Raw genomic sequence first — 27,126 nt, forward strand, 5'->3', positions numbered from 1 at the left:
TTTTGGTGTCAAGAGCCGCTAAAGAAAGAGCGCAGCCCATGACATCAACTCTTCTCTTGAAATGGGGCTGGTGATCCCCCTTCCCTCGCCGCAGCATCTCACATGAGGTCCTCCTGCTGAGAACGTCTTTCCTGATGGCCCAGTAAGTAAGTGCCCTCACATCTCGCTGGCCTGGGAGAGTCACACTCACCTCCCTAGTCGGTCACTGCAGCCAGGAGGTTATGAATCTCTTTCCCTGGGAATGCCAGGCCTGGTGCCCAAAGGCAAGGTCAGCCCTACCCAGTCCTAGAGGACTGAGGCTGGAAGGGGGTAGCCCCATCTAAGAGTCAAGGGTCCTTTAAAAGAAAGAGGGAACGGGGTCTGGGTGCTTCAAAACAACAATTTCCACCACATTGGAATAAATTGGGGAAGTTTCTCTGCTGCTAAAGAAAGGGCTGTGAGTACCCATTTATAAAAATTGCCAGTGTTAAACTTGTTTCTTTTGTGAAGTTTTAGGGGAGGTGCCTCATCCTTTCCCAGGGAAAGAGATTCTTGTAGACAGTGAGTGGCATTATTGCTTTTCACTCCTGTGACTCAGGGCGCTCCTCCTGGGCACACCTGTAAGCATAGCGGAGTGAGTGGTGCAGAGTGGTCTGACCTAGCTCAGGGTCATGACTGAGGCCCCCTCAGCATGTCCCAGATCCTACTAGTTACACATCAGAAAATAAACACACTAAATCCTGGCCACAGCCCCAGAGTCGGGGAAGAAACGGAAATAAGACCAAAGTCCAGGAGGAATTTCTCCTAACTGCTCCATCACAGGGATGTATTTGGAGACCTGCCTGGTGACCCCACTAAACATGCTTTGGCCCAAAGAAAAGTGAGGAGAAGCCCTGCCCCTTTCTGTACCCATGCTGGGTTCGGGCTGCAAAACCACGGTATGTGCCTGCTGTGCCCTGGTTCCAAAGGAGCCAGCACCCTAGAGAGAGCCTGGGGCCTCGCCCACCTTCCCTTCCATGGATCCTCTCCAGGGTACCGGGAGCCCAGCTGCGTGTAGAGTGAAGGGGCCTCCCAGAGACCACACAACACCGATCGCTCGAGAGGTGGTCCACGGTGACCACCATGCAGCTGTGCTCCCAAGCCTTAACATCCTCATCTTTGCAATGGGTCTAATTCCATGGGTTCACTAGACCCGTGTCATTATTAATTAGCTATCTCAGCTGGTTGTCTGACTCCAAAATAAAGTGTTTAACACTGTGTAGCTACAGTAGGCATTTGGAAATAACACAATGAATGTCATTCCCTCAACTCGGCCCAGAAGGGAGGGAAGGCAAACTCCAACTCACACAGTCAGAATAAACTCAAGGTTTGGGTGAGCCGGGCTGGCTGGTGGTGGTGGCACTGAACTCCCAGGGGCTGAACATCGAAATAGATTGTCGAGGTTTCCCTCCCACTGATAAGAAGATAGCCATGACCACACATTTATTAAGAGCACTGGCATTAGACTTGTTTCTTCAGAGAATTTTTGAGATGTACAAGTATGGCGGTAATCAGTTGAAATTCTGAAACCACATAATTCAAAGTGAGGAACTGTTTTCTGGGAACTGATTTTTTATTTTATTTTAGAAAGCTCGGCTGGGCGTGGTGGCTTACGCCTACAATCCCAGCACTTTGGGAGGCTGAGGTGGGAGGATCACCTGTGGTCAGGAGTTCGAGACCAGCCTGGCTACTAAAAATACAAAATTAGTCAGGCGTGGTGGTGCATACCTGTAATCCCAGCTACTCGGGAGGCTGAGGCAGGAGAATCACTTGAACCCGGGAGGCAGAGGTTGCAGTGAGCTGAGATCGTGCCATTGCACTCTAGCCTGGGTGACAAGAGCGAAACTCCATCTCAAAAAAAAAATAGAAGGAAAATTCATGCTTCCCTGGGAGCCGTCTAGTTCGGAGAAGAAGAAGAAAAAGAAAAACAAACAACAACAACAACAACAACAAAAACAGAAGCAGGAACAAGCTCCCCAGCCAAGTGGACCCTTTTTCTAATGATTCTTCCTGATCTGCCAGAGAACGTAAATTAAAGCGTGTCTGGTGTATTCATCCACGATTCCTCCTCGTTTCTACCACACAGATATTAGGACACGCGTTTAAATATGATTTCTAAAGGGCTGCTGAGTCTGGAGATTGTGTAATTTGACTAGGGGATGTGAATCTCACCTTGGCTTATATGTTAATGACATAATCAATAGATCACATATCAATATATTGGTGACGCTGGTCACCATGACTGCCCCTTTGAGAGCGCAACATGGCTGTTGGCTTGGGGAGCACAATCCGTCTATCTAGGCTTCCAGTGAGAGGAACTGTTTACGGAGGCATGCCTCAGTCTAATGCAAGTGGTTTTCAAACGTGAATAGCTGAGCACTTCTCGCCGGCAGCCCCCTGGGAGAGAAACATGTGTGGAGCCGCTCTGGTGAAGGGTCCAGCCATCAGGGTTGGCACCTGCTGCCAACTTCCTTGTGGATCCGTGTGGATCCTCAGTGCAGGTGTGATGGAGGCTGGGGGTCACGACATGCAGGTGTGCCTGAGAAGGCAGGGCAGCCGGGATGGGGGCACCAGGAAGAGCCGTCCAGGTCCAGAGGAGGGGGCCCATGGTTAACAGGGCCCTGGGTGGAAAGGGTGGGGGTCTGTGTCCCCTCAGGAGACTTGAGTGTAGCACTCTGGGAGGAGGGGCCAGCAGCCTGGATGCCCACCTGGTGGCAGCCCCTCCCCCAGCACTCAGCAGGACAGGCCTCAGGGAGTCTCCCAAGCCGGCCACATGCAGAGACAACGTAACAGGACGTCCATCAGATGTCTTCGCTGTGAAGATGGAGCATAACCAAGAATAATAAACATTTAAAAAATAATTTTAACTTTTATTTTAGGTTTGGGGTACATGTGCAGGCTTGCCACGTGGGTATATGGAATGATGCTGAGGTTTGGGGTGCAAGTGATCCCATCACCCAGCTACTGACTACCCAACAGTTACTTTTTCAACCTCTGCCCCCTCCTCCCTGCTCTGGGAGTCTGTAGTGTTTACTGCTTCCATCTTTATGTCCACTAGTACCTGATGCTTAGCTCCCCCTTATTAGTGAGAACATGCGGTATTTTTTCGTTCCTGTGTTAATTTGCTTAAGATGACAGCCTCCAGCTCCATCCAAGTTGCTGCAAAGGACATGATTTCATTCTGTTGTATGGCTGCGTAGTATTCCATGGTGCACACGCACATTTTCTTCATCTTGTTCACCATCAATGGATGCCTAGGTGGATTCCATGTCTCTGCTCTTGTGAATAGTGCTGAGATGAACATGAGTGCCTGTGTCTTTGTGGTGGAAGGATTTATTTTCTTTTAGGTGTATACCCAGTAGTAGGATTGTGGGTTGAATGGTAGCCTATGGTACGTTCCTTGAAAAATCTTCAAACTGCTTTCCACAGTGGCTAAACTAATTTACATTCCCGCCAACATTTAAATGTCCCCTTTTCTCCTCAGCCTCGCCAGCATCTGCTGTTTTTTTGACTTTTTAGTAATAACCGTTCTGGCTGGTGTGAGATGGCATCTCATTGTGATTTTGCATTTCTAATGAGTAGGGATATTGAGCATTTTTTCATATGTTAGTTGGTTTCTTGTATGTCTTCTTTTGAGAAGTCGTTGAGTATTTTGCTAACTTTTTAATGAGGTTTTTTTTTTTTTTTGCTTGTTGAATTGTTTATGTTCCTTATAGATTCTGGACATTAGACCCTTATTGGATGCATAGTTTGTGAATATTTTCTCCCATGCTGTAGGTTGTCTGTTTACTCTGTTGATAGTTTCTTTTGCTGTGCAGAAGCTCCTTAGTTTAATTGGGCCCCACTTGCTAATTTTTGTTTTCACCGTAATTGCTTTTGAGAACTCAGCCATAAGTTCTTCCCCAAGGTTGATGTCCAGAATGGTATTTCCCAAGTTTTCTTCTAGAATTCTCATAGTTTGGGGTCCCACACTTAAATTCTTAATCAATCTTAAGTTTTGTATATGGTGAAAGGTAGGGGTCCAGTTTCAATTTTCTGCATGCAGCTAGCCAGCTATTCCAGCACCATTTATTGAACAGAAAATCCTTTTTCCATTGCTTGTTTTTGTTGACTTTATCAAGATCAGATGGCTGTATGCGTGTGGCTTTCTTTCTGGGTTCTCCATTCTGTTCCGTTAAGAACATCAAACATTTAAAGGATGTGATGTCCAGGAAGAGATACAGCAAATTCAACATGAGAGGGACTGACTCTGGAGGTCACAGGATGAACAGAGTGCACAGAAGAGAATTTACCAATAAGCAAATTTAATATTACCAGAGAGTTAGAGAGGACACGGCACCCATGAGGATTGGGGCCCTCCTGACATCCCTGCTGAGCTCGCAACCATAGATACTGACCAGCTGGGTACACAGCCAGCTCCACTGTCCCCTCCAATGCCCGTTTGGGGAGAAATGCACCACCGCCCCTGAGCCCCACCCAAGCTGTAGTTTCAGAGTGAAATAAATGATGGTTCTTGTCTTGAGTCACTAAGTTCGTGGGGTGGTGTTAACACAGCAGTGGATCACTAGAGCACCAGCACAGTGTCAAGTGGAAGTCACATGAGCAGGCATTCCCACCTCCTCAGAGGAAAATCTTCCAATATTTAATGAGTGGTTCAGGATCCCACAGGGATTAGCCAGTTTGGGCAGTGGGGAAGGGGGAAGGCGGAGCAAATAAAGTTGCCAGATGTGTTCTGTAGTGTCTGGGAGTTGGGGTAGGATGTCTTTGGGGCCTCTTTGAAAACCCTCCCTGGCCCATCCCCAGCAATGTACCTCTGCCCATTTTCTAGTTTCTCCAAGACACACCCAGCTCTTTGCAGGCAATAATAACAAGAAATTGTAACAATTCCTGGCATTTCTGACACAATCTCATCTAATTTTGGCAACAACTACATGAGTAGGAGCTGTTATTATGCCATCTTATATTGGAGAAACTGAGGCATGAGCAGTGAAATAATTTCCCAAGTTTGCAGAGCACATAGGAGGGCTCAGGACTTGAGCCCTCACGGGTTAGTCTTTGTGATCCTTGAACCCGAGCTCTTCAAAGCTAGGCTACCCCCGCCCACCTGGCTTATCCTGGGGAGTGAGCAGATGTCCCCCCAGGACCCACTTCTGGGCAGCTCAGAACTGACAAGCACCCTGGATGTTCTCCTGCCTTAGGAGGGAAAGGGAGCATTCACGTCCTGTGTCTCACAAGAAGGAGATCTCCATAATTGTTTTGTTTTCTTTTTCTTTCTCCATGATTTCTTTTGTTCCATTGCTCCAATCATGAACTTGGAGGAGAAGTGCATGGTGATGGGTGAGGGTCTGCTCTTGACTCTGACAATGACTGGACTGTGTCAGGACATGATGAATAAATTCAACAGCGACAGCTATAGATAGAATAAGAACAGAGTTGCTGCCTGTCAAATTGGTACAGGAAATAAGCACAAATAGAAATTTTTATGTGAAGCAAAGAGCCAAAAAGAAATAAAAACAAATAAAACTACAAAGAAACACAAAATTTGAAACCATAAAACTCTGTCTCTCTCTCTCTCTCTATATATATATACACACACACACACACACACGTATATCTATATAGCCAGACCTCTCAGTTTTGATAATAAACACAAATGTTTTAGATTCCTCATTAAAATAGGGAGAACAAAGTCAGACACATGCACAAAAGAATGATTGAAGAATTATCAGGCAAATGTAAATTAAAAAAATAAAAGTGTTGATCTTAACATCAGCATAAAATTAAAGTAAAAATACTAAATAAAGGAGTTATTTTATAGTCATAAAATAGATACTCCAGAAAAAATATCACATACTTTTTCTGAATTACTTAGTTCTCAGAAATATAAAGCAAAAATGATTAGAAATAAAGGGAGAATCAACAGAAGGCACTGATGGTGAAGAAACCTTTACTGTCTTTCTCAGCCTTTCAGGGATCCACTAAATAAAGCCAAGTGGGCTCTGTTGTTGTATTATTTGAATAATTATTAAATTTGAATAAATAAGTATATACAAAACGTTATCACCTACAAATAGCACATTTCTTGTGTAATATACTAGGCTAAAATAACCGAAAACACCAAAACCAAGCAAACCTCAGCAGTCTCAAATGCAAGCATAATGCATCGTACCTTTTAAAAGTAGAGTGCAATCAGAATAGACTTGGTATGAAAATGTCTTACCCACCAGAAATTAAGAAGCACTTGGCTAAACAAACAGTGGGATTAAGGAGCTAATTAAGATGTAATTTCAGGCTCCTTAAGAAATATTTTATGTATAGTAAAGGTCAATGCAGATTCTTAAATGTTTTCATTATTAAATAAAAAATATTACATTGAATTGATCAAACACTGAAATAAAATAAGTGCACAGGCATATACATGTGTGTTTATTTATAATTAAAATAGCAAACTTTAGGAAAACAGAAAGGAAGAAAAAAAGGCCAAAGCAAAAACTAATACTTTTTAAAATCCAGAGAATCAAAAAACAAATCAAATATCTAATTTGGAAGTGAAAAGAAAATCATAACACATGAAATGAAATAAGAGAATTTGGGCAGTGGGGAAAGAGAAGGAATGCCATCCATAAAACAATTCATCGATAAACTGGATATTTTTTTTGAGACAGAGTCTCACTCTGTCACCAGGTGCCAGGCTGGAGTGCAGTGGCACAATCTTGGCTCACTGCAACCTCCACCTCCCAGGTTCAAGCAGTTTTCCTGCCTCAGCCTCCCGAGTAGCTGGGACTACAGGTGCACGCCACCATGCCCAGCTAATTTTTGTATTTTTAGTAGAGACGGGGTTTCACCATGTTGGCCAGGATGGTCTCGATCTCTTGACCTCGTGATCCACCCGCCTTGGCTTCTCAAAGTGCTGGGATTACAGGCTTGAGCCACCGCTCCCGGCCCAGTAAATTGGATTTTGTTAAAATGTAAGATTTCTGCTTTCAAAAGACGCTGTGAAAAGAATGAAAAGACAAGCCATAAACTGGAAGAAAATCTTTGTGATGCTCTGATGAGGGACTTGTATCTAGAATACATAAAGAAGTTTCAAAACCCAACAATGGAGATATCAGTGAAAATGCTGGAATAGGGAACCCCGAATCCATCTGCCTATAAAAGCAGTGAACGAACCAGCAGAAATGATCAGAACCGACTTTCTTAGGACTCTGCACACGGATCAAAGCTTGCAGCAACCAGGGGAGTGCATGATCAGGAAAACATAGCTGAACCTCAGTAAGGAAGCTCTGTGGCCTTTTGACTTTCCCTGGACCCATCCACCACTCACCAGCTTGGTAAGGCTTTGAAGACAACAGCACACATTCCCAGCACCTGCAGAGGAGGGTTCAGACCTTAGGATGTGGCTGTGTTGCAGGAAAGGGGTCTCGATCCAGACCCCCAGAGAAGGTTCTTGGATCTCACGCGAGAAAGAATTCAGGGCGAGTCCGCAGAATAAACTGAAATCAAGTTTATTAGGAAAGTAATGGAAGAGAAGAATGGCTACTCCATAGACGGAGCAGTCCAGAGGGCCACTGGTTGCCCATTTTCATGGTTATTTCTTGATGATATGCTAAACAAGGGGTGGATTATTCATGCCTCCCCTTTTACACCATATAAGGTACTTCTTGACATTGCCATGGCATCTGTAAACTGTCATGGCGTTGGTGGGAGTATACCAGTGAAGATGACCAGAGTCACTCTCTCTCTTGTGGCCATCTTGGTTTTGCTGGGTTTTGGCCGGCTTCTTTACTGCAACCTGTTTTATCAGCAAGGTCTGTATGACCTGTATCTTGTGCCGACCTCCTGTCTCATCCTGTGACTTAGAATGCCTAACTGTCTGGGAACGCAGACCAGTAGGTCTCAGCCTCATTTTAGCCAGCTCCTATTCAAGATGGAGTTGCTTTGGCTCAACGTCTCTGACAATTGTTGTGGCTTCTGGATGGACAGCCTCAAAGGGCTTGCCTTCCTTTCACAAAACTTGGAGCTCTTAGGAGTCTCCCGACAGGCATTTGTTGAAACACTTCAAGTCAAATATATTAGTCACTGCTGCCTGGGACAAGGGATAACAGTTGGGGCAAATAACAGATAAAGTATAAAGCTTGGGAGGAAAGACCGCGGACTGAGATGCTTTGAAGGATACAGATTTTGAGGGTTTCTGCATATTCTTTGGAATCTAGAAGTCCAGGCGCATACCCAGGAGGGTGCACAAGTTTAGAAAAGACCTGTGAAGACTCCACGCTCTCTCTCTGGCTGACTTTCAGCTTTTGTGCAAACAGGAAACGGAGGCTAAGGCAGAGTTGAAAATTGCCTCAGTGTTGAAGGGTGGCCCTAAACACACACAAAGCCCCACTTTCAAAGACTGGGAGGTATTTTGCGCACATATGTGCTGTGTTTCGAGTGTTTAAGGAACCGTCTTGTCAATGAAATTTTACAGAAACCTCTGTAAAATATCTGAAGAAACTTATTCTTAGTCAAATATGAGTGACAGTGGCCCATGACACAACCCTGTGGTGGTCCTGAGAACGTGTGCCTAAGGTGCTCGTGTGCCCAAGGTCAGTGGCTGCTGCCATCATGCTGGCTGCAGCAAGAAAGCATAGCTGGGGCTGCACACCCCACGTGGGTGCCGGGAGCCTTGCCCTCCTGGGCAAGGCACCCAAACTGCGGCTATGAATCCAAGCCTCCCTGTTCTCTTGGAGGGGCCAAGAGCAGGCAGGGTCTGCCTCCTGGGTGCAGTGGGAGGGAGGGAGCCTTCCTGGGCCCCTGAGGGTGCAGGCTGCAGAGATGCCTGTGTCCTGTACCTTGGAGAGTGGCCGCAGCTGCACCGGGGGAGCTCCTGCCCCACCAATTTGAAGGGTCAGGGACCCCGCTTGTCCCTGGCTCCTGGCTGCTCTATGAAGTGGGAGGCCCATGGTCCCTGCAGGCTCCGATATCTGTTTCCATTGTCTGGCCTCTCTGTGCTCCCGGCACCTGTTCAGATCTCAGAGCAGGGTTGGGGGCAAGCCCTGAGGGCCATGAATGGCAGCAGGAGGCAGACTGATTCCTGAGTAGAGGGGGGTAAGTCCTCAGTAAGGCCCCACCTTCACCCAGGGAGGTCCTGTAGGCTGGAGGCTGGACCACCAGTTCCCCGGACTAGAGTGGGGACCCATAGCGCTTCTTCCAGGCCCACCAGTGGCCACTCATGGATCAATCAGCATGTGTTTCCTCCTCTCTGAGGTCCATAAAAACCCTGGGTTCAGCCACAGCGGGTCAGAGAATGACCAGAGGATAGAGGGCAGAGAGATTATGGGAGGACCAGCTGCAGAGAGGACCTCCCTTCTGTACTAATAGCTGGAGATGATGGAATAACCAGAGGCCAGAGAGGAGCTACTGTCTCTGCTGAGGGCTGCAGAGATGACCTGCTGGCAGAGAGGAGCCATCCTCTCCAGGGCCTCTTCTCCACTGAGAGCTGCAGACATTGGGATGAGCAGTCTGCAGAGAGAAACTATCCCAGGGCCTCCTCTCTGTTGAGAACTGAGCACTCCACAGATGACCTGCCTACAGATAGGAGCTGCCCTCTCCAGGGCCTCATCTCTGATGACAGCCGAGCACTTGAGGGCATGATGATCTGCCTACAGAGAGGAGTTACTCACCGCGGGTCTCCTCTGAGCTGTTGTAATGTTTAGCAAACCTCTTCGTTTTGTTCACCCTCCACTTGTCTGCATACGTCATTCTTCCTGGATGTAGGACAAGACCTCGGGCAAAGGCACCACCAGCCACAGAGGTTTCCAGGAAGAAAACTGACACCACAAAGGTCCTGTAACACTTAGTTTTATATGTTTTAGGGAGGCACGGAACATCAATCAAATACATTTGAGAAAAACATTGGTTTGGTCCAGAGAGGCAGGACAATTCAAAGGGGGGCCACGAAGGTTTCCAGGCTATAGGTAAATTTAAACATTTTCTGGCTGACAATTGGCTGAGTTTGTCTAAAGACCTGGGATCAATAGAAAGGAAAAGTCCAGTTTAAGATAAATGATTGTGGAGACCAGGGTTCTTTTGAAGTCTCATAGTGGCTGCCCTTAGAGACAATAGATGACAAATGTTTCCTATTCAGACCTTTACAAGGTGCTGGACTCTCAGTTAATCTCTTCAGGATTGGGAGGGCCTGGAAGAAAAAGATCTAGCTATGTTACCAGAGATTCTTTACAGATGCTAGTTTTTCTCCACAAAGGACGGCTTTGCGGGGCCATTTCAAAATGTGGCAAAGAAACATGTTTTTGGATACAATATTTTTATTTTCTTCTTTGTCATGTAATGTTATACCAAAGTCAGATTGGAAAGTAAGTCACGATACATAAGCTGAAATAAAACCCATCAGATGAGAATTTACGGTTTGTAGGGCATGACTCCCCAGACCCCTTAGATAGAAATATGGGCAAGATAAGAAAAAGCTAGAGCTTAGTCCTCACTCTGTGGAATCATTAGCTGAGAGTGAACTAACAGAAGAGAGATGTCACTGATCACATACAGCATAGAATACAGACTTCACAAAATTAGCTCATAAAAGTCACTAAATAAACAGATAAATACTAAAAATAAGCAGCAACGAAATAAATTAAAACAGAAAAAAAACTACATAAGCAGCAATCAGTTGTTTCTGATTGTTTTTGCCAGTTTATTCATCACTTTTTCGGACAAATGGCTTTTGGAGTTCCTTACTCCAAATCTGGGGAGGGAGGAGATTTTCATAGCTGCTACATATAATATTCCAAATGTCTACTTTTCAGCAAAACATTACAAGCCATGCAAAGAAATAAGAAAACATGGCCCATAGATGGCAAAGGAAAAAAGATCTGCTGAACCTCTCTCTGAAAAAGCAGAGACATTGATGAGGCTTACTAGACAAAGGCTTTAATCAACTATTTAAAGTATGCTCAAAGAGCTAAAGGAAACAGTGGGACATAAAAGAAAAACTTCAGCTGAATTAAATTTAAAGGAGTTAAATTGAGCAATGAGTGACTGGCAAATTAGGTAGTCCCCAGAATCACAGTAGATTCAAAGAGACTCCAGTGCAGCCATGTGGTGGAAGAAGATTTATAGACAAAAAGGAAAGTGACGTACAGAAATCAAAAGTGAGGTACAGAATGGCTCTGTTGGCTACAACTTGGCATTTGCGTTATTTGAGCACTTTTTGAACACTCAGCAACGTATGAGTGGTTGAAGTATGGCTGCTGGGATTGGCTGAGACTCAGCTAGTGTTACAGATGTCAATTCCTAAGTTAGGTTTTCAATTTTGTCTACCTATTAAGCTAGGTTGCAGCTTGTTCACAAGGACTCAAATATAGAAGTATGGAGTTCTTCTCAGGCCATATTTAGTTTGCTTTAACATGGGCAAAGAAAGAAAATCAGAAGAATAATGTTTGAACAAATAAAGAATTTCAATAAAGAGAAATTATGAAAATTAACCAAACAGAACTTTTAGAGATGAAAACTAAAATAACTGAGATGAAAATTTCACTAGAAAGGTTTAATGGCAGATTTGAGCAGGCAGAAAAAGAGAATCAGTGACTTGAAGACAGGTCCATTGAGATTATTCAGTTTAAGGATTGGAAAGAAAAAGCGATAAAGAAAAATGAGCAATGCTGGAGAGACCCATGGACCCTGGCAAGCCACTAATTGTGCATAATAGGAGACCCAGAAGGAGAGAAGAGTGAGGAAGGGACAGAGTGTATCTGAAGAAATCATATCCAAAAAGTCACAAATGTGATTAAATACACGACTCTACACATCCAAGAAGAAAGTGAGGTGAACTCAGAGATCTTCACAAAGTTATCAAAGGCTATAGAGTCCTGAACACAGAGAGAGAAATGCCCCTTGGCCTGAGTGGTTCTGTGGTTTGGTCCCTTCTGACAAATGCTGGCTTTTTCTGTCGTGTTGAGTTATTTTTATTTTTTATCAAGAGCTTATGATGCGGTCGATGTGGTCGGGCTGTGCCAGTGAACAATGCTGATAGTAAAAACCCCACCCTGTTCATGGGCTTATGTTTTATTGGAGAAAACAAATTATTGATCAAAAGGTGACTAAAACGATAATCTAGGTGAGAAAAGTACTATGGGGAAATAAATATGGCAGGGTCAGGGGTCCAGGGTGTGTGCATCTGAGTGTGTGTGCATGCATGGGTGTGTGGGTGATCATGGGCTGGTCACAGTAGGTGCCCATGAGATAACAACTGTGCACAGACCTGAAAGAGGTGATGCACCAGCCATCTAGGTGGGGGGAGGCGTCTGGGCAGAGGGGCTGGGCAGGTGAATGCCCACTGACCAAGAAGCAGCCGGGCCACGGGCTGAAGGAGAGCTGGTGAGAGGAAGAGAAGCAGGAAGGCCTTAGCAGGTGGACAGAGGCCACCTGCAAAGGACCCTGAACGCCTTTGCAAGGACTCCGCCTCGCCCTCGCGTGGGACAGGGATGATGCCTGAAGCAGAGGGTGGTGTGATCTGCTCACACATTCCGGATCCCTTGGACTGCATGCTAAGAAGGAGCTCTTGTGAGGGTAACTGAACGCCACTGGAATTTGGAACCAGGAGGTGACATCAATACCCAGGAATGTGCAGGGTGGGGTCATGGAGGGAGGGGCTGTGTGGTTCTTCCAGCTCCATAACTGGAGCTGAGCGCATGAGGGGTGTCGGGGAGGAGAGGAGTCAGGAAGAACCACCAGGGCTTGGGCCGAGTTCCCAGAAGAGGGAGTTGTTATTGATGACGAGGGAAGGCTGGGTGGGGAGAACCTTTTGTGGGGGAAGAGTGCAGGATCACCTTCGGTGGAATTTGGAAGGTCCACCAGCCATCCACGGGAGGGGAAGTCTGGGATGCGGGAACGTGGACTTGGGAAGTGTTTCTGGAGTGCTCCCTCCCCTCTCCTCCCTGCTTGGGCCTCAGATGCCACCCCTCCTCCACATCCTCAGCCTCTGCCTGGGAGAAGGGGGAATGGCTGGGCAAGAGCCGACACTGTCCCTATACAGGGCCCTGAGTTGTGTTTACAAGTCTTTTCCTCCAGACAATTCATGAAGACGGTGCAAACTCACCAGAAAGTTTAAAGAGCAGTGCAATGAACACACACAGATGCTTCAGTTCCTAAATCTGCCAGTTGTTAATATCTTGACTCATTTACTTGACAAAAGAGCAGTTTACACAAAAGGTATTTTTTTCTAATTATACTCTGGGTGAAATTTCATCCCTGAGCCGAATTTAGTCATCTTCTTGAATTCCCGGTGAGTGTTGTTTACTGAAACATTTCAAAGTGAGTTGCAGACACCATTACAGTTCACCCTGAAGACCTCAGCCTGCCTCCCCCAAGGACAGGCATGTTCTCCTCCATGGACACAGTGTCAAGCCCAGGAAATGTGACACCAGCACAATAATGTCACTAACATACAGCCCATAGGCAAATTCGTCCAGTTATTTCCAAAATGTCATTTGAAATATCCTTCTATTTTTATTTTTATTTATTTTTTGAGACAGGGTCGCCCCAGGCTGGAGTGAAGTGGTGCAATCACAGCTCACGGCAGCCTCCAACTCCCAAGCTCAAGGGCTCCTCCCACCTCAGCCTCCTGAATAGCTGGGGCCACAGGCGTGCACCACCATGCATAGCTAATTTACTACTTTTTTGTAGAGGTGGGGGTCTCATTATGTTGCCCAGGCTGGTCTCCAACTCCCGGCCTCAAGCAATCCTCCTGCCTCTGCCTCTGAAAGTTATTAGTATATTTTTAGGTCCAAGTATTCATAGATCACATATTACACTGATTGTTATATCAGTTTATTCTCCTCTAATCTAAAACCCGCCCCAACTTTTTTTTGTGTGTGTGTTATTTTATTGCTCTTTGTTCTTTAAGCAGGAAACTCAATTTGCAGACTTTCAAACTTTCATTGAAAGGAATTAAAGAATGAACGAATTTCACCAGCACTGAGCTGACCTTGAGGAATTGTGGCACAGGTATCTGGGAATGAGAGTGGCAGCTGGCCAGGCCGGGCGGCCGTGAGAAGTTCTGCCTCTGGGCCAGAGGACAGGAGAGGCTGCTGGGGTTGGAGAGGCTGGAGGTGAGGGAGGATGTCCCCATCTAGTCTGCCAGCTCCTCAGGGAAGGCAGAGATGGGCTTGCCACATTATAGAAACTTCTGTTAGGCCCCAAATTATGCAGTGGGAACTTTCCACTTGCCTGGGAGACAGACGCCCCGGCCCCATCCCATGCAGAACTCACAGAGGGTGTTTAGAAGACCAGACCATGCCTCTGGGCCCCGTGGCCAGCTGGAGCGTAAGCAGCAGGTCTGAGAGATGTCTTGGAGGATCCGAGTGGGCTGTGTACCACTGTGAGTATCCTTGTCCTCACTTCTGGTCCCTCTGGGGACCAGGCCCAGAGGACCTGACTTGCAGCTAAGAAAGGTAGGGGAGGAGAGGGTGGCTTTGCCATGGCTGCCCCCAGCAGGCTCCCTGGGCAGCTGCTGGGCCAAGTATTTCCCATGGAAGCTATGTGGGAGAGAAAGGATGGGAGAGACCTGGGAGAGAGGCCATGGGTGAGCTCTGGATCCCTGGGCTAAGACAGGGCTGCCTTGGCCACTAGGAATGGAGGGTGTCTCCCTGAGCCCCTGGGAAGAGGAGAGGTACAAAGAGCTGGAACATGACCCCAGGAGAGTGGAGGGTCTCCAGAAACCTCCACGACTAGATGGAGGAGGAGACGATCTCAGGAAAGAGGAGGGTCTCCAGACACTGCTGGACTGGACCGCCGAGGCAGCTGCAAGGTTCTGCTGAGTGCTCCTGGCCTCCTCCCTGCCCTTCCCATCAGCCAAGCAAGCCGGGGTCAGGGAAGGAAGGCGGAGAAGGGAGAAGCCCTCTGCAGCCTCACTGAATCCACGGTCAAGGGTAGAGCTTGGAGTTATTTCTTGGACTCAGCAGTCTCAGGGATTGAGGCTAAGACACAGAAGTCAGTGGCCTGCCCTGACTGAGGGCATTCAGGGCCCGCTGAGCCGTCCTCCGGTGGCCAGTCAAGTATAGAGGGGACAGGAAGAGAACCTCCGTTTTGTGCACTCCAGAGACTTGCTGAATGTCCTCCAGCGGTCTTGGGTGTCACAGATAAAGTCTGATGCCCCTGGTCTTCATGGACTTGCCCTGACCTGCTGGCGTATCCCAGGATGGCATCCTCCTAGGACAGTGCCTGCCTTGTTCCCATTCCATCCCCAGCACGAAGGGCAGTTCCTGTAACATAGTAGGTGCTCAGTAAACATGTGTTGAGTTTATAGACACATAAATGGGTCTCTCATTCATCGCAGCATTTCAGCACATGGCCAATAAATGAACGCAGGACCAGGCAGAATGTGCAGGACCTCAGGGCTATGCAGGTTTGAGCTGTGGCCTTTGGCCCTGGTTGTAGGGCGTGAGGCTCTGTTTATGTTCATATTTCTTGAGGCGCAGCTGATGGGGAAGTTGGATTTATTCTTCAGGATGGGATTCTCAGCCGCCTTGGCTGGTGTGCAGCTTTTCCTCAGAAATAAGGATTTCTATGCCTCGGGGGACACCACTCATGGCCTTTTACTTTCTGAAAATCTGGAAGTCACCATAGCCATGAGTTATAGTAAATGCTTCTTACAGTTTAGACAGGGAGCATCTCTTCAGGAAATCTGCTCCGGATGACAGCTGCAATTCACAGTTAATTTGCGTCTCTGCCACATTCACATATAAACATCTTTGAGTTTTTGTATGTAATACATGGCGTCTCTTCTAAATGAGTTTATGGCTCACCCTAAATAGAGAGAGAGACTTGGTATCCCCGCTAAGACCAACAGCATACTTAGAAACAAAATGGACTGAGCTTTGAAAAAGAGATAAAATGCATCTGGATTGAGTTAAACGTATACTTCCAAAATTCATGTCCTCCCAGAACCTCAGAATTTGATCTCATTTAGAAAACGGGGTTGGACATGGTGGCTCATGCCTGGAATCCCAGCATTTTTGGGAGGCTGAGGCAGGAGGATCACTTGAAGCCAGGAGTTTGAGGCCAACCTGGAAAACATAGGAAGAACTCACCTCTACAAAAAAATTAAAATTTGGCTGGGCGTAGGGGTGTGCACTTGAAACCATGCTCTATGGATGAAATATCAGAGCTGTATCAGAATAGGGATTAACGAAGTGAAGGGGTTGGGCCGGAACAGAGCTCCAGTGGGCAGCCATACTTGCAGAGGGGTGGGGGCTTTGGAGGCTTCGGAAGGCCAGAGGGCTTCTACAGCTCCCCCTGCCCTCCAGGGCAATTCCACACCTCTGGTTCCATGTTTAAGGGGGGATGTCATAAACGGGTTGGTGTGCCAGGTACAGAACTTGTGCCCTGCTCATTCGGAATGAACGCACTGGAGAAGAACCCAGTTACCTGGCTGTTGGGAGCCAGATGTAGGACTGAGTGCCCCACAGGTTTGTGGGGTGAGCCTTATGCTGTGCTGAGGCGCAGGATCTGAGAAATAAAGAGACAGGACACAGAAGTACAAAGAAAATGCAGCTGGGTTCGGGGGGCCACGCCACCTATAAGTGGAGTCAGGCGAGGCCCCGAATGTCCAGGAGCATGAGTATTTATTGTGTATAGGTTAGGGGGCAGGGCAGTGAGTGAAATCATCTTTAAGGATAGTGATAGAGTGGTGAGCAATAAAACGTAGGGTCCACTCCCAATAGGTCACCTAGGCCAGGAGGTGGACAGTGCATAGCAAGGGGCCCATTCCCATGAAGGCAAGGGCCATGTGCAGTAAGGGGTCCCCCCCATTAGGTTACCAAGGCTTGAAGGTGGGCCGTGCACAGTGAAGAGGGTGCAGTGTGCGATACTTCTATCTATGGGAAAGCTACTTCTAAGAAGATTTATAGGAGGATGCTTTAAGTCACATAGCAGTGACAGAGCTGTCAAGGTTACCGCCACCTTCTGGCAGCTTCCAATGGGTTCTATGGGAAGATGCTTTTCAAGCAGCACAGTAGCAAGAGCTGATAAAGTTCACAGTCACCAAGGTGGATTGCCAGTCTGAGGGCAGACTTACACAAGAGCTGGAGCAAGGTCCTACAACTCCTTTATCAGGAGGAGTGGCTCTCGCCCCAAGCCTGCCATGCAGCAGGTATCTTTACAATACTGAACGCTGCCGCCTGGGCCATGGATTCTTGTCCTGGTATAACTGTCTCTCCCTTAAATCGTGCTCTGCACTGTGCCTGCTCTAGGCATTCCTCCGATTATAAGCTGCTTATTCCTTAATTCATGCTCTGTACTGTGTCTACTCTAGGCATTCCTCTGATTATGAACTAAGATATAATTATAGGTATATATGTAGGGAAATAGTCTTTAGGCACTCATACTATCAACTATTATATGATTATATATAGAGGATTATATAAAGTGAGGCTTCAAGCCCTATTTCTATAAACTAATATATGATTATGCAAAGGATTATATAAAAGGAAATAGCTGAGTAGTAACACTATAAAGTGAGATATTCTTCAAGCCCTAACCGTGCCAGGGTTCTGCTTAGCTCTCATTCCTCGGTTCCTATATGAGGGGTTACCCACACCTGGCAGGAAGTTGCGAAGTGCCAGGACTGATCTGGGGTCTGGGGAGGCAGGAGAGGGAGATGTACAGGGTCCCCATGGCCTGGGCTCTGGGCTGGGCTGGACGCCCAGGACAAGGTGCCTTGCTTCTCTGCTGGGGCCGCCCCGCACCTGGACGCCGCTCCTTGCTTTTCCCTGGCTGTCCTCTAGATGGAGAAAGTGAACCATGCATGAGCAGGTGTCCTGGGAGCCTGCGCTCACCTGGAAACCTCCAGGTCTCTCCAGTTCACAGGACGGCCAGAACCTGGGACCCACAGAGACAGGCAGGACAGGCGCTCTGGGAAGGGGCTGGCTGGCTGGAGCCCCCCACGGCAGCCAAGCTAGGTCCCTGGTCTGGGCAACCTAGACCAGGGGTATGGCTGGTACGGGCCAGCAGGCACCATCATGCCCAGACCCCACACAGCAGCCTCCCTGGGGGGTCTCCTAATTCCTCTCCCGCTTCTCTCAGGGGCTATTTCAGGACAAGCTTCGAGGGCAGAGCAAATGCCTCCCCTTCTGGAGGATGCCCTCCCAGCAGGCCGGCCACAAGCCCCTTCTTCCAAATGCAGGCCTTGGAAAGGGTCAGGCAGAGGCCTCTGTGCACAGGAAGATGTCCACATCCCCCACACACTGGGGCTTGAGCTCTGCTCCTCAGACAACTGTGTGGTCTGTGTTGATCCATCTTCTTCAGCCTCCTCAGGCCCACCTGGGCAGGCAGAGTCTTCCGGAGACTTCTCTTCCCGCCTGCCCTTGGCTTGGGGGTTCTGTGGATTGGACAGGCTGCAGGCGAGGTGTGCTGAGGCTGTGGGGAGGCCTCACCAGGAGATGGGAAAGGGCTGAGCAGTGAGTCCCAAAAGGGCAGCCTGGGATCCCCTGCATCCAGACCCCCTGGGTAGCTGGCTAAAGGCCTCTGCCTCCCACCTCTGCCCTTGGGCTTGGGGACCTGGCCTGGGAATCTGTATATGGAACTCACTCCCAGGTGAGGACAGTGCAGGTGCCTCTGGGGAGCTCCCTGGGAGATCTGGGAACTCTGCCCTTCCTAGATGTGGCCTCGGGCCGGGCGGTGTCCTCTGTGTCCAGAGCAGGCTTCTGCAGCCGGCCTGGGCTGTGGGCTGTGGGCTGGGCCGTGTCCTCTGTGTCCACAGCAGGCTTCTAACAGCCGGGCTGGGCTGTGTCCCCCACCCGCAATCCCTGGAAGCCTATTCTTCACATCTTGTCCTGTGGCCCTGAAGGACGTAGTCACACAGGCGTCTCGTTCATGTATTTATTTTTTCATTCATTTACTTTAATTCAGAGAAAAGTGCTGCCCACCTTCAGCCCCATGGTTTCTGGCAGGTGCACGGCCCTGACGGCTCAGGGCTGGGGGTTCCAGAGCCAGGCAGGAGCCCCTTTGTGAGCCAGCCCCCTCCTGACTCTCAGTTCTACAAAGTGAAATCACAGGTTTTCCCCCGGTTTTTAAAAAATCATGTTTGAATTTCAACCCCCACATTTCTCACCGGCTGCTCTGGCAAGACGCTGTCCCACATGTGGACAAAGCAGCAGCTTAGCAGTCCATGGGAACAGTCCACACCAAGAGAAACTCAATTGAAAGCCCTTTTCCTTCATTTTGTTCAAGATGCCTCAGCCCTCGGCCTCGTCCACCTGCCCCCTCTCTGCACCACCTGATTCTGAGGACGTTCTGGGAGGGTTGTGCCTCGATGGCTGTGTGTGCAGTGTGGGTGTTACTGGTAGGTGGGAAGAGGGGGGCTGTCAGGGTGGGATTCACAGCAGGCACTGTCCTTATTGAGCTCCAGAAAGTTGTCCCACCGTCTGAGCCCCGGTTTACACAGCTGTGAAGTGGCACACAGGGCCACAATTCTGACCCCTGATAACTGGAGGAGCAAAGCGAGTACGGTGAACTCGGGCCTCACTGGGGGCATCCTCGGGGGCTGCCATGGGGCCAGGTCGACCCTTCCCAGGAGGCCGTCAGCTCTGACCCAGCTGGTGGTGTCAAACTGCATCTGAATTTGTATCAAACCAGTGAACAGTGCTTAAAAAAGTCTGAAATAGAACCGTACCAGTGGATAGTATTTAAAAAGTCTGAAATGGCACGGCACTCATGAAACCCAGCAGGCCCGGCCCCTCCTGCCCATAGCAAAGACCGGGAGAAAATCACCTTCTTTGTTTTGCTGGGTGTGTTTTGTTTTTGTATTTACCTCTGTTTCCAAATAACAGGCTTACGTCACAGCTCAGCATCCTCCCCACCCCAAACACTCCCTTCCCCAGTACGGCGACATTGCCTTTTTCTTCTTTATGGAAAAATAACATTGGGTGTTCCCATTGTGAAGCGTCTGTGACAGCACTCATGGCTGAGCCATGGCCTCCCAGTCATTCCAGGAGCCTTGCCTCTTCCCCTGGCTTGTTCTTCTGGGCGAGTGCCTGCTGCTCTCTGCAGGGTCCTCCTGCCGCTCCTGTCTGCATGTCCCCCTCAGGGGTCCTCTCATCAGCACCCCGGGCCTTCTGCTGTCCCACTGTGCCGGGTTCTTCTACCTCCCCGACGCATGTCCTGGTTTCGGGTGCATGGGCCACAAGCCGTGTCTAGGTCCCATGTGTGAAACGTGACTTCATCCCCTTGCCCTGGTGCTTCTGCGGGGAGGGACGTCGCCGCCCCGCAGCCCCAACCCTGCTGTGGGGGAGGCAGAGGTGCTCCAGTTCTGGAGCCGAAACCACGCTCTCCTCGCCTGCCGGCAGCCTGGGAACCTCCCAGCCCTGGGCACTGAGGTTCCTTCAGGCTGTCCTGGCCTTTCTGCTGACCGTTCTTTCATTCTGCTAGAAACTAGGATGATTTATTTATTTGGAATTATTAGTTTTTTCTTTTTTTTTGGAGACACGGTCATTTGGTCGCCCAGGCTGGAATGTGGTGGTGCAATCATAGCTCATGGCAGCCTCGACCTCCTGGGCTCAAGTGGTCCTCCTGCTTTACCCTCTGGAGCAGCTGGGACTACAGGTATGTCACTGTGTTTGGCTAATTTATATATTTTTTGTAGAGATGGGGTCTTACCGTGTTGCCCAGGCTGGTCTCGAACTCCTGGGCTCAAGTAATCCCCCTGCCTTGGCTTCCCAAAGTGCTGGGATTACAGGTGTGAGCCACTGCACCCAACCCTGGGATGATTTTGTCTGGAAGTTCATGTCCTTTAACTCAGGTTAACCTTCTTTTTCCATTTCCTTACTTCCACTTCTCTGCCATGTGTCCCTGCTGGTCAGCACTGGACTTGCTGCACGGGGCCTCAGTGGTTTTTTCTGATCTCCCTTGCTGTTCTCTGGCAGCTTCCTCAATCTCGTCTCCTCCTCTTTCTGTCGATGCTTCATTAGCCTGCATTCCACCCGTGTTCTGCCCGCCCTGGCATGAGAGCCCCTCCTGTTCCTGGGACCTCATGCCATCCCCAGCTGCCCCATGCCCTCCTGGTTAGTCCACTGTCTGCTGTCTCTGCATCTTTGCTCTCAGCACAGTGTCCATGCTGTGTGTTTCTCTATGCTTTTGTGTCTTTCATGCCAAAGGCTCTCACGCACATGATGGTTCTTGTGTGTCCTCCCATAGTGGACAGCAAGGGCCATGTGTGCTGTCTGGACCATCAGCCTCACCCTTGCTGCCCCTCCACCCACCCAGACTCCAGCTGTGATGAGCTGGCATGGGCTTCATGGGAGCCCTCCTCCCCTCGACGTGGCTCCATGCTCCGGCTCCATGCTGGTGGCACCATGTTTTATACCCAGCCTTGCTGTCATCTGGTGCCTGCTGGACTCGACCCCCGGGACATCACACGCCTCTCCCCTGCCCTTTCTTGGTCTTCCCCCAAGGCCCCCACAGTGAAGGACGCCCCATGCCTTGGGCTGAGGTCAGATCCTGGTGGTCACACTTTCTCCTTCTCTTCTCCCTACCTTCAGTCCAGCAACAGGTCCTGCTGGTCTCTCCTGGGCCCCAGAATCTGCTCTTTCCCTCCCTCACCGTCACTAGCCAGGCGGTGGTGGCCAGATGATGGCGATAGCTGCTCCTGTGCTGAGCACTCCCCTCAGTCCAGCCTCCAGGGCATGTCTGTTTAAACACTAACTTAATTCTGTCACTGCCATGCGTCCCGACATTGGCATTGCTGGGCCAGCCCCACACAGCAGGATGGGCACAGCCACTGCATTTCTCCACCTGCACACCCAGCCCTGCTCCTGGCATCATTGCCTGCCCTTCAGGCTCCTTGAAGCCTCTCCTGGAGGCCATCTGCATGAGTTAGCTCAGGACGCCGTGACAACACCATGGATGGGGCGGCTTCAACCAGACAGTCCTGGAGGCTGGAGTCCAAGGTCACAGCACGGCAGGGCCAGATCCTTGGGTCCTCTTTGTGGCTCATGGATGCCATCCTATCCTGTGTGTGTGTGTCCTGGTCTCCTCTTCTCATGAGGGCCCTCGCCAGATTGGACGGGGCCACCCTAACCCTCATGTGACTTAATCACCTCTTCTGGTTCAGTCTCCAAACACTGACCCAATGGGGCCGGCTCCAGGCAGTGGATGACGGGGCTGCAGCACCCCCCTTGCTGTCCCCCCCACACAGTCTGCCCACCCGAGTTTGTCCTCTGCCCTCCCACCTTCTGCTGTGTGCAGGACCATCTGTGACCTGCCAGTGTATTTACTCTGCGTCTCGCCCTGCTCTGCAACGTGGCAGTGATGAGGACAGAGCTGAGTCTATCGGCCCCCACGGCACCCAGCCTGGCACAGCACGAATGGGTGCTTGGGGGCTCTGCGGAATGAGAGGGTGAGTGGATGCAGGGCCTTAGAAGATGGGGCCACCGTGACTGGCCCCACGCTGATTTCTTGGGGTTCCTGGGCCGTGTGACCCTGGGCAGGTGACAGCTAGAATGCCGGCTCCTGCCTCTGCCCCTTGTATGGTGCCAGCAGGGGAGACACCGACTCGGGAGCTTGGCCCCATCTCTGCAGCCCCTGCATCACTCCTTTCAGCTTCTGGGGGTCCTCAAGGCAGGGAGAAGAAGCAGTGAGGGCCAGCTGAGTCCCTCGGCTGGGAGAAAACAGTGAGAGGCAGAGCCGAGTGTGCAGCAAGCGGAGCTATGAAGCTAGGGCCAGGCAAGGTGTGGGCCGACTGTGGAAGGGAGGCCAAGTCCCGTGGGAAGGCCAGCCCCATGTTGAGGCAGGGAGATGGGGAGCCCATGGTGGGGGTCCCTCACATCACCACTTTGTTTCCTTTGAGGAGACCTCGTGGTCTGTAGTTCTCCACGAGTCTGGCCAAACGGGGAGCCTGCCCTCCCCTCCCCGGGGGATGCCCCCCAGTGGGTCCTCTGCACCCCTTCCCAGCTCATGAGGTTTCAAGCACTGGATTGACTGCTCTAGGAACCTAAACTGACTTAGAGGGTGGGAGACTTTCCCTCTCTAAGCCTCAGTTTCCCCATTTGTAAAACCAGAAAAATAAAACCAAGCTTGCAGTTTTGCTTTAGAGACGAGTAATGATTGACCTTGATGGCTTGGTGGGCGTGGAGCACAGAAAACAGTGGCAGCAGGGTGACGAGTGACCTTGGGGAAATGGCTCAGGAGCAGGGGGCCCGCCCCTGGGAGCTGTGACTCCCACTCTCTCAGCTCTGTGATGCTCAGTGTTGGGTCTGGCGAGCCCTTGGCCCACAAGCTCTCCTTCCTCCCTCCAGGGCTGGGTCTTCCTGAGGCTTGGAAGGAGCTTGGAGTCTCCCCAGGGGGTCTCAGGGGCAGGTTTCAGGGCCCAAGGATAGCAGTGGGAGGGGCTGGCACCTCTCCTGTCAACCCTCGATCACAGCAGCCTCACTGTGACCAGCTGTGGCCACACAGTCTTGCTGGAACACGGGGGCAGCACCATGCCAGGGATATCCATGGGGGCTGCCTGCAGGGCTGCTGTGGCTTTGGGTTGCTGCCCCGTTCTCAGAGAACAGCCTCGGACTGACTGCCCTGCCTCGGAGGCAGGGCCTCACCTGGCCTGCCTGCACCAGGGCTTTGCAGGCAGCCCCCTCTGGCTCCAGCAGGCCTTGGCTCCAGGCCACCCCAGGCACCTTGAATGCGGGGTCTCGGCCACCTCGAATGCTGGGTCTCGGCCATGCCTGGTTCCAGGACTGGCTTTTTGGAGAGGGGGTGTGATGGACCTGCCTTATGAGGCCGACACACATCTGCTGTACCTTTATTGCACTTGTACCACATTGCAAACTATTCCACAAAACTCTGCCAAGGTGAACCCATAGCTGCGTGCAGGCAGCCCTGGAGGACGCACTGGCACCAACTGCCTGCAGCGAAGTCCAAGATGGGTGCCACAGGCCAGCGGGCGACTTGCAGGATGCTTTGTCGCCGGGTCCTCCAAAACCATGTGAGCATCCTTCCACCAGCACACGGGCCAGACATCCAGCAAGAGCCTCCTCCCATCCTCAGACGAGACCGTCTGGCTTTCCAGGAGCCAGGCCCCAGGAAGGAAAAAGAGTTTTAACTTAAAATAGGTCCCGAGTGTGAGAGCACCAGTGGTGAATGTGGCCTTGGGGGCCCTCGGAACTGGGGAGGACGGTCCTCGCATTTGGTTTGGTAGGCGATCTGCGTCTGTGCACAAGTCTCTGTTAATATACTTATTCATCATGTATAAATACAAAATAGTAAATAAAGGCTCCTTTCCCTACAGAAAGGATGGAATGCCTCTGGCACCGGCTGCCTCTGTCAGTGGGCACAGACAGCGCTTCCTTCCCAACCTTCTCCCGTCGAAAACTAACAAAACGTGTCCTATTACACCAGTGGAGCCTGGCCGCCCGAGGCTGCAGATCCTGGCTCTGGATGACCCTGTCCTGCCTCTGAATTCACTGAATTCATGATGGGCGCGTGCGCTTGCTGGGAGGCCTGGCCCCTCTGGCTCTGTCCCGGGCGGCGCAGCGGCGGACAGGTGGGCACTACCTCGTGGAGGTGGCTCTGTGCTCAGTGTCCAGGTCGTCCTCCACCACGCTGCGCAGCCCGTCCCGCTCCACGCAGTCCCGGACGGCCTGCAGGACGATGCGGAGCCTCCGGTCCAGGGCCTCCAGGTGTGGCTGGTACAGCACGGGCGCCACCTGGTCCTCCTGCAGAGACTCAGCCATCAGCAGGCTCAGTTTGTACTCCTCCTTGGCCAGGAGCTGCAGGCGCAGGTAGGTGGACTTCCGGATCCTGGGGAGGAGAGGGGCGTCAGGACTGGCACGGGAGAGGGGAGATGCCTGGCCACCGGAAAGCGAGAGAAAGTGAGAGAGACTGAGAGAGTGGGGGAGAGACAGAGAAAGAGGGGGACGGAGAGAGACACAGACACAGAGACAGAGAGAGAAACAGAGAGATGGACAGAAAGAGACACAGATAAAGAGAGGCAGAGACAGGCAGAGAGAGACACAGACAGACACAGAGACAGAGAGATGAGAGAGACCAAGAGAGAGGCCCTGCGACCCGACATCTCATCAGCCACTGGGCTTTGGATGTGGGCTCTGGTGCAGCCTCTTATCTGAACGAGGGGTGAGGGTGGCTGTGCAGGAGGAGGCGGCCAGTGTATTTCCCAGAGGGCCCTGGCGGGAGGATGGGGGAGTGAGGAGGACGCCCGCTTACCCGGGAGACACCCCAACTAGGCACATCTGCCCAACACAGGCTGCGATGCCTCCTTAGAGAAGTGCAAGGTGCCTGCCCTGCAGGCCAGCATCCCCAGACATGAGAGGAAGGAAAGGGGGGTGCTGAATTCCGCAGAGGGGGGATGGGCCAAGTCCGGCATGAAAAGAGGGAAAGGGGGACTCAACCCTGCAACAGGCGGCAGGGGCCAAGTCCAGCGGCCGCGCGGGGCAACAGGGTCTCTGTGTCCCAGCCCGTGTCTGGCCTGGCCTCAAATTCTCTTTGTAACTGGGCTGGCAGGATGGATGCAGAGCAGAGGCCCAAGAGGGCGGGAGCTGGACCAGCCTGGGGCTGTCGGTAGGTGAGCCTGTGCCTCCGGGCAGCAGTGTGAGGGTGCGGGGCTTTTCTTTTCCCGGTGTGCCGGCTGGGGCAGGGTGGGGAAGGCTGTGGCCTCCTCTGTCTCCTGCACAGTGGAGGCAGGTGCTCTTAGTGGGGAGGAGGCTGGAGCTGGAGCTGGCCTTGCTGGGGCTGTACCTGCAGCATTGCTGTAGCGGCACCAGGATGGACAGCTCGTCGTGAGAGTACTTCCCAAACCTTCCGGAAGAAAAGCAGAATTGTCAAGGGCTCCTGTACCAGGTTCCTAACAACAGGCTGTTGGGCTAGGAGCCAGGCAACGGGTCTACCCTGCCTGTCTCTAGCACCCCAGGCAGTGGGTCCACCCCCGCTTGTCCCCAGCCCTGTATGTGGGGTCCTGGCCTCTGGCCTGGGGAAGGGCCCTGGGCAGCTGAGTTGAGACAGCTCGTGGGACTGTCAGCCCACAGCTTAGACGTGGAGACATCCTTAGAGCCAAGCACATGTGACACACACACACAGGCTATGCAGGTGCCCGAAGCCCATCTCTCTGAGGGCTCTGAGGCTGACAACGGACATTCTCCTACCCAAATTACTTGCCTCCATACTTTGTTTATCAGGGATCACCTTCCCTGGTCACCAGGGTCTCACAGCACCACCCGAGACCACCCTGTCATAGGCCAGTAGTGGCCACAGGCAGGGTGCAGAGCCTATCCCCGGCAGACTGGTTCCAGGTCCTGCATGCGGACAGAGGCCCATCTATTCTGCTTGGTCCTGCTCTTCCTACCAGCAGCCTCTCCCGGCCTCAGTTTCCCAGGTAATGCCAGGTCTACTAGGACTTGTTTTGCAGTGATCCTGTGCCTCAGAGGTCCCATTCCTGGGGCGGCCCTCCCTCCTGATTGGGGCCTGGGGCTGACCCCTGCATCTGGCCCTGAGATGGGCCTTTGTGACATTCCCATTCCTCCACTGGAGGGTTCCCCTCCCCTTGCCCCAGGGTCTTGGCTGGGCTCCAGGTAGCTTGGGCCAGGAGGCAGCCAGCCCTTCCCCAGGTCTACAGATGAAAGGACAGTCTCACCCTCTTCCGTTGTCTAAGTGGATGATGAATGTTTCGTTCCCAAACTTCTCAAAAGTCTCGTAGTGGTGACGGTCCATGTTTCCTGCAGAGAGAAGCAGAAACTGCCACAGTTCGTGGGAAGCCGGGCCGCATAGCTCAGAGTCCTCAGTGCAGAGCGGCGTCTCCTCGTTCTAGCAAGACCTCTAAGCAAAGGCAGAAACTCTGGCCCCTCCCCAGGCCATGGGACCACAGCTGGGCCACAGCATGGATCATACCCTGAAGAGTACAATCCGCTCCACACATGGCGGACGATGCTGGGACCCCGTGCCCTGCAGGACGTACCCATGAGGAAGTCGAATATAGTCATGTCCATGACGTCCAGGACGCGGTGGCTGCTGTCATAGGGCGGTGTCTGCTTCACCTCCTCACAGTAGTCGGGGTCCACCTCCCACCTGTGGGGAGTCAGTGTGAGACGGCTGGGCTCTGTCATATAGACAGGG

At 51.0% G+C, this 27,126-nt stretch overlaps 1 protein-coding gene across 1 annotated transcript in view; it reads right to left on the reverse strand.

Moving 5' to 3' along the window:
• Positions 1-23,787: 23,787 nt before the first annotated feature.
• Positions 23,788-27,126, reverse strand: part of FAM20C (FAM20C golgi associated secretory pathway kinase) — a 60,648-nt gene continuing 57,309 nt past the window's right edge. The window contains exons 7-10 of the mRNA XM_017508281.2: positions 26,969-27,078; positions 26,648-26,729; positions 25,756-25,815; positions 23,788-24,801 (exon numbers count right to left, since the gene is read on the reverse strand). Coding sequence (XP_017363770.1) covers positions 24,552-24,801; positions 25,756-25,815; positions 26,648-26,729; positions 26,969-27,078 — 502 coding nt within the window. The 3' untranslated portion in view covers positions 23,788-24,551. The remainder of the gene's footprint in view (positions 24,802-25,755; positions 25,816-26,647; positions 26,730-26,968; positions 27,079-27,126) is intronic.

This window comes from Cebus imitator, unplaced genomic scaffold (assembly GCF_001604975.1).
Source record: "Cebus imitator isolate Cc_AM_T3 unplaced genomic scaffold, Cebus_imitator-1.0 Scaffold388, whole genome shotgun sequence".
Lineage (NCBI taxonomy): Eukaryota > Metazoa > Chordata > Mammalia > Primates > Cebidae > Cebus > Cebus imitator.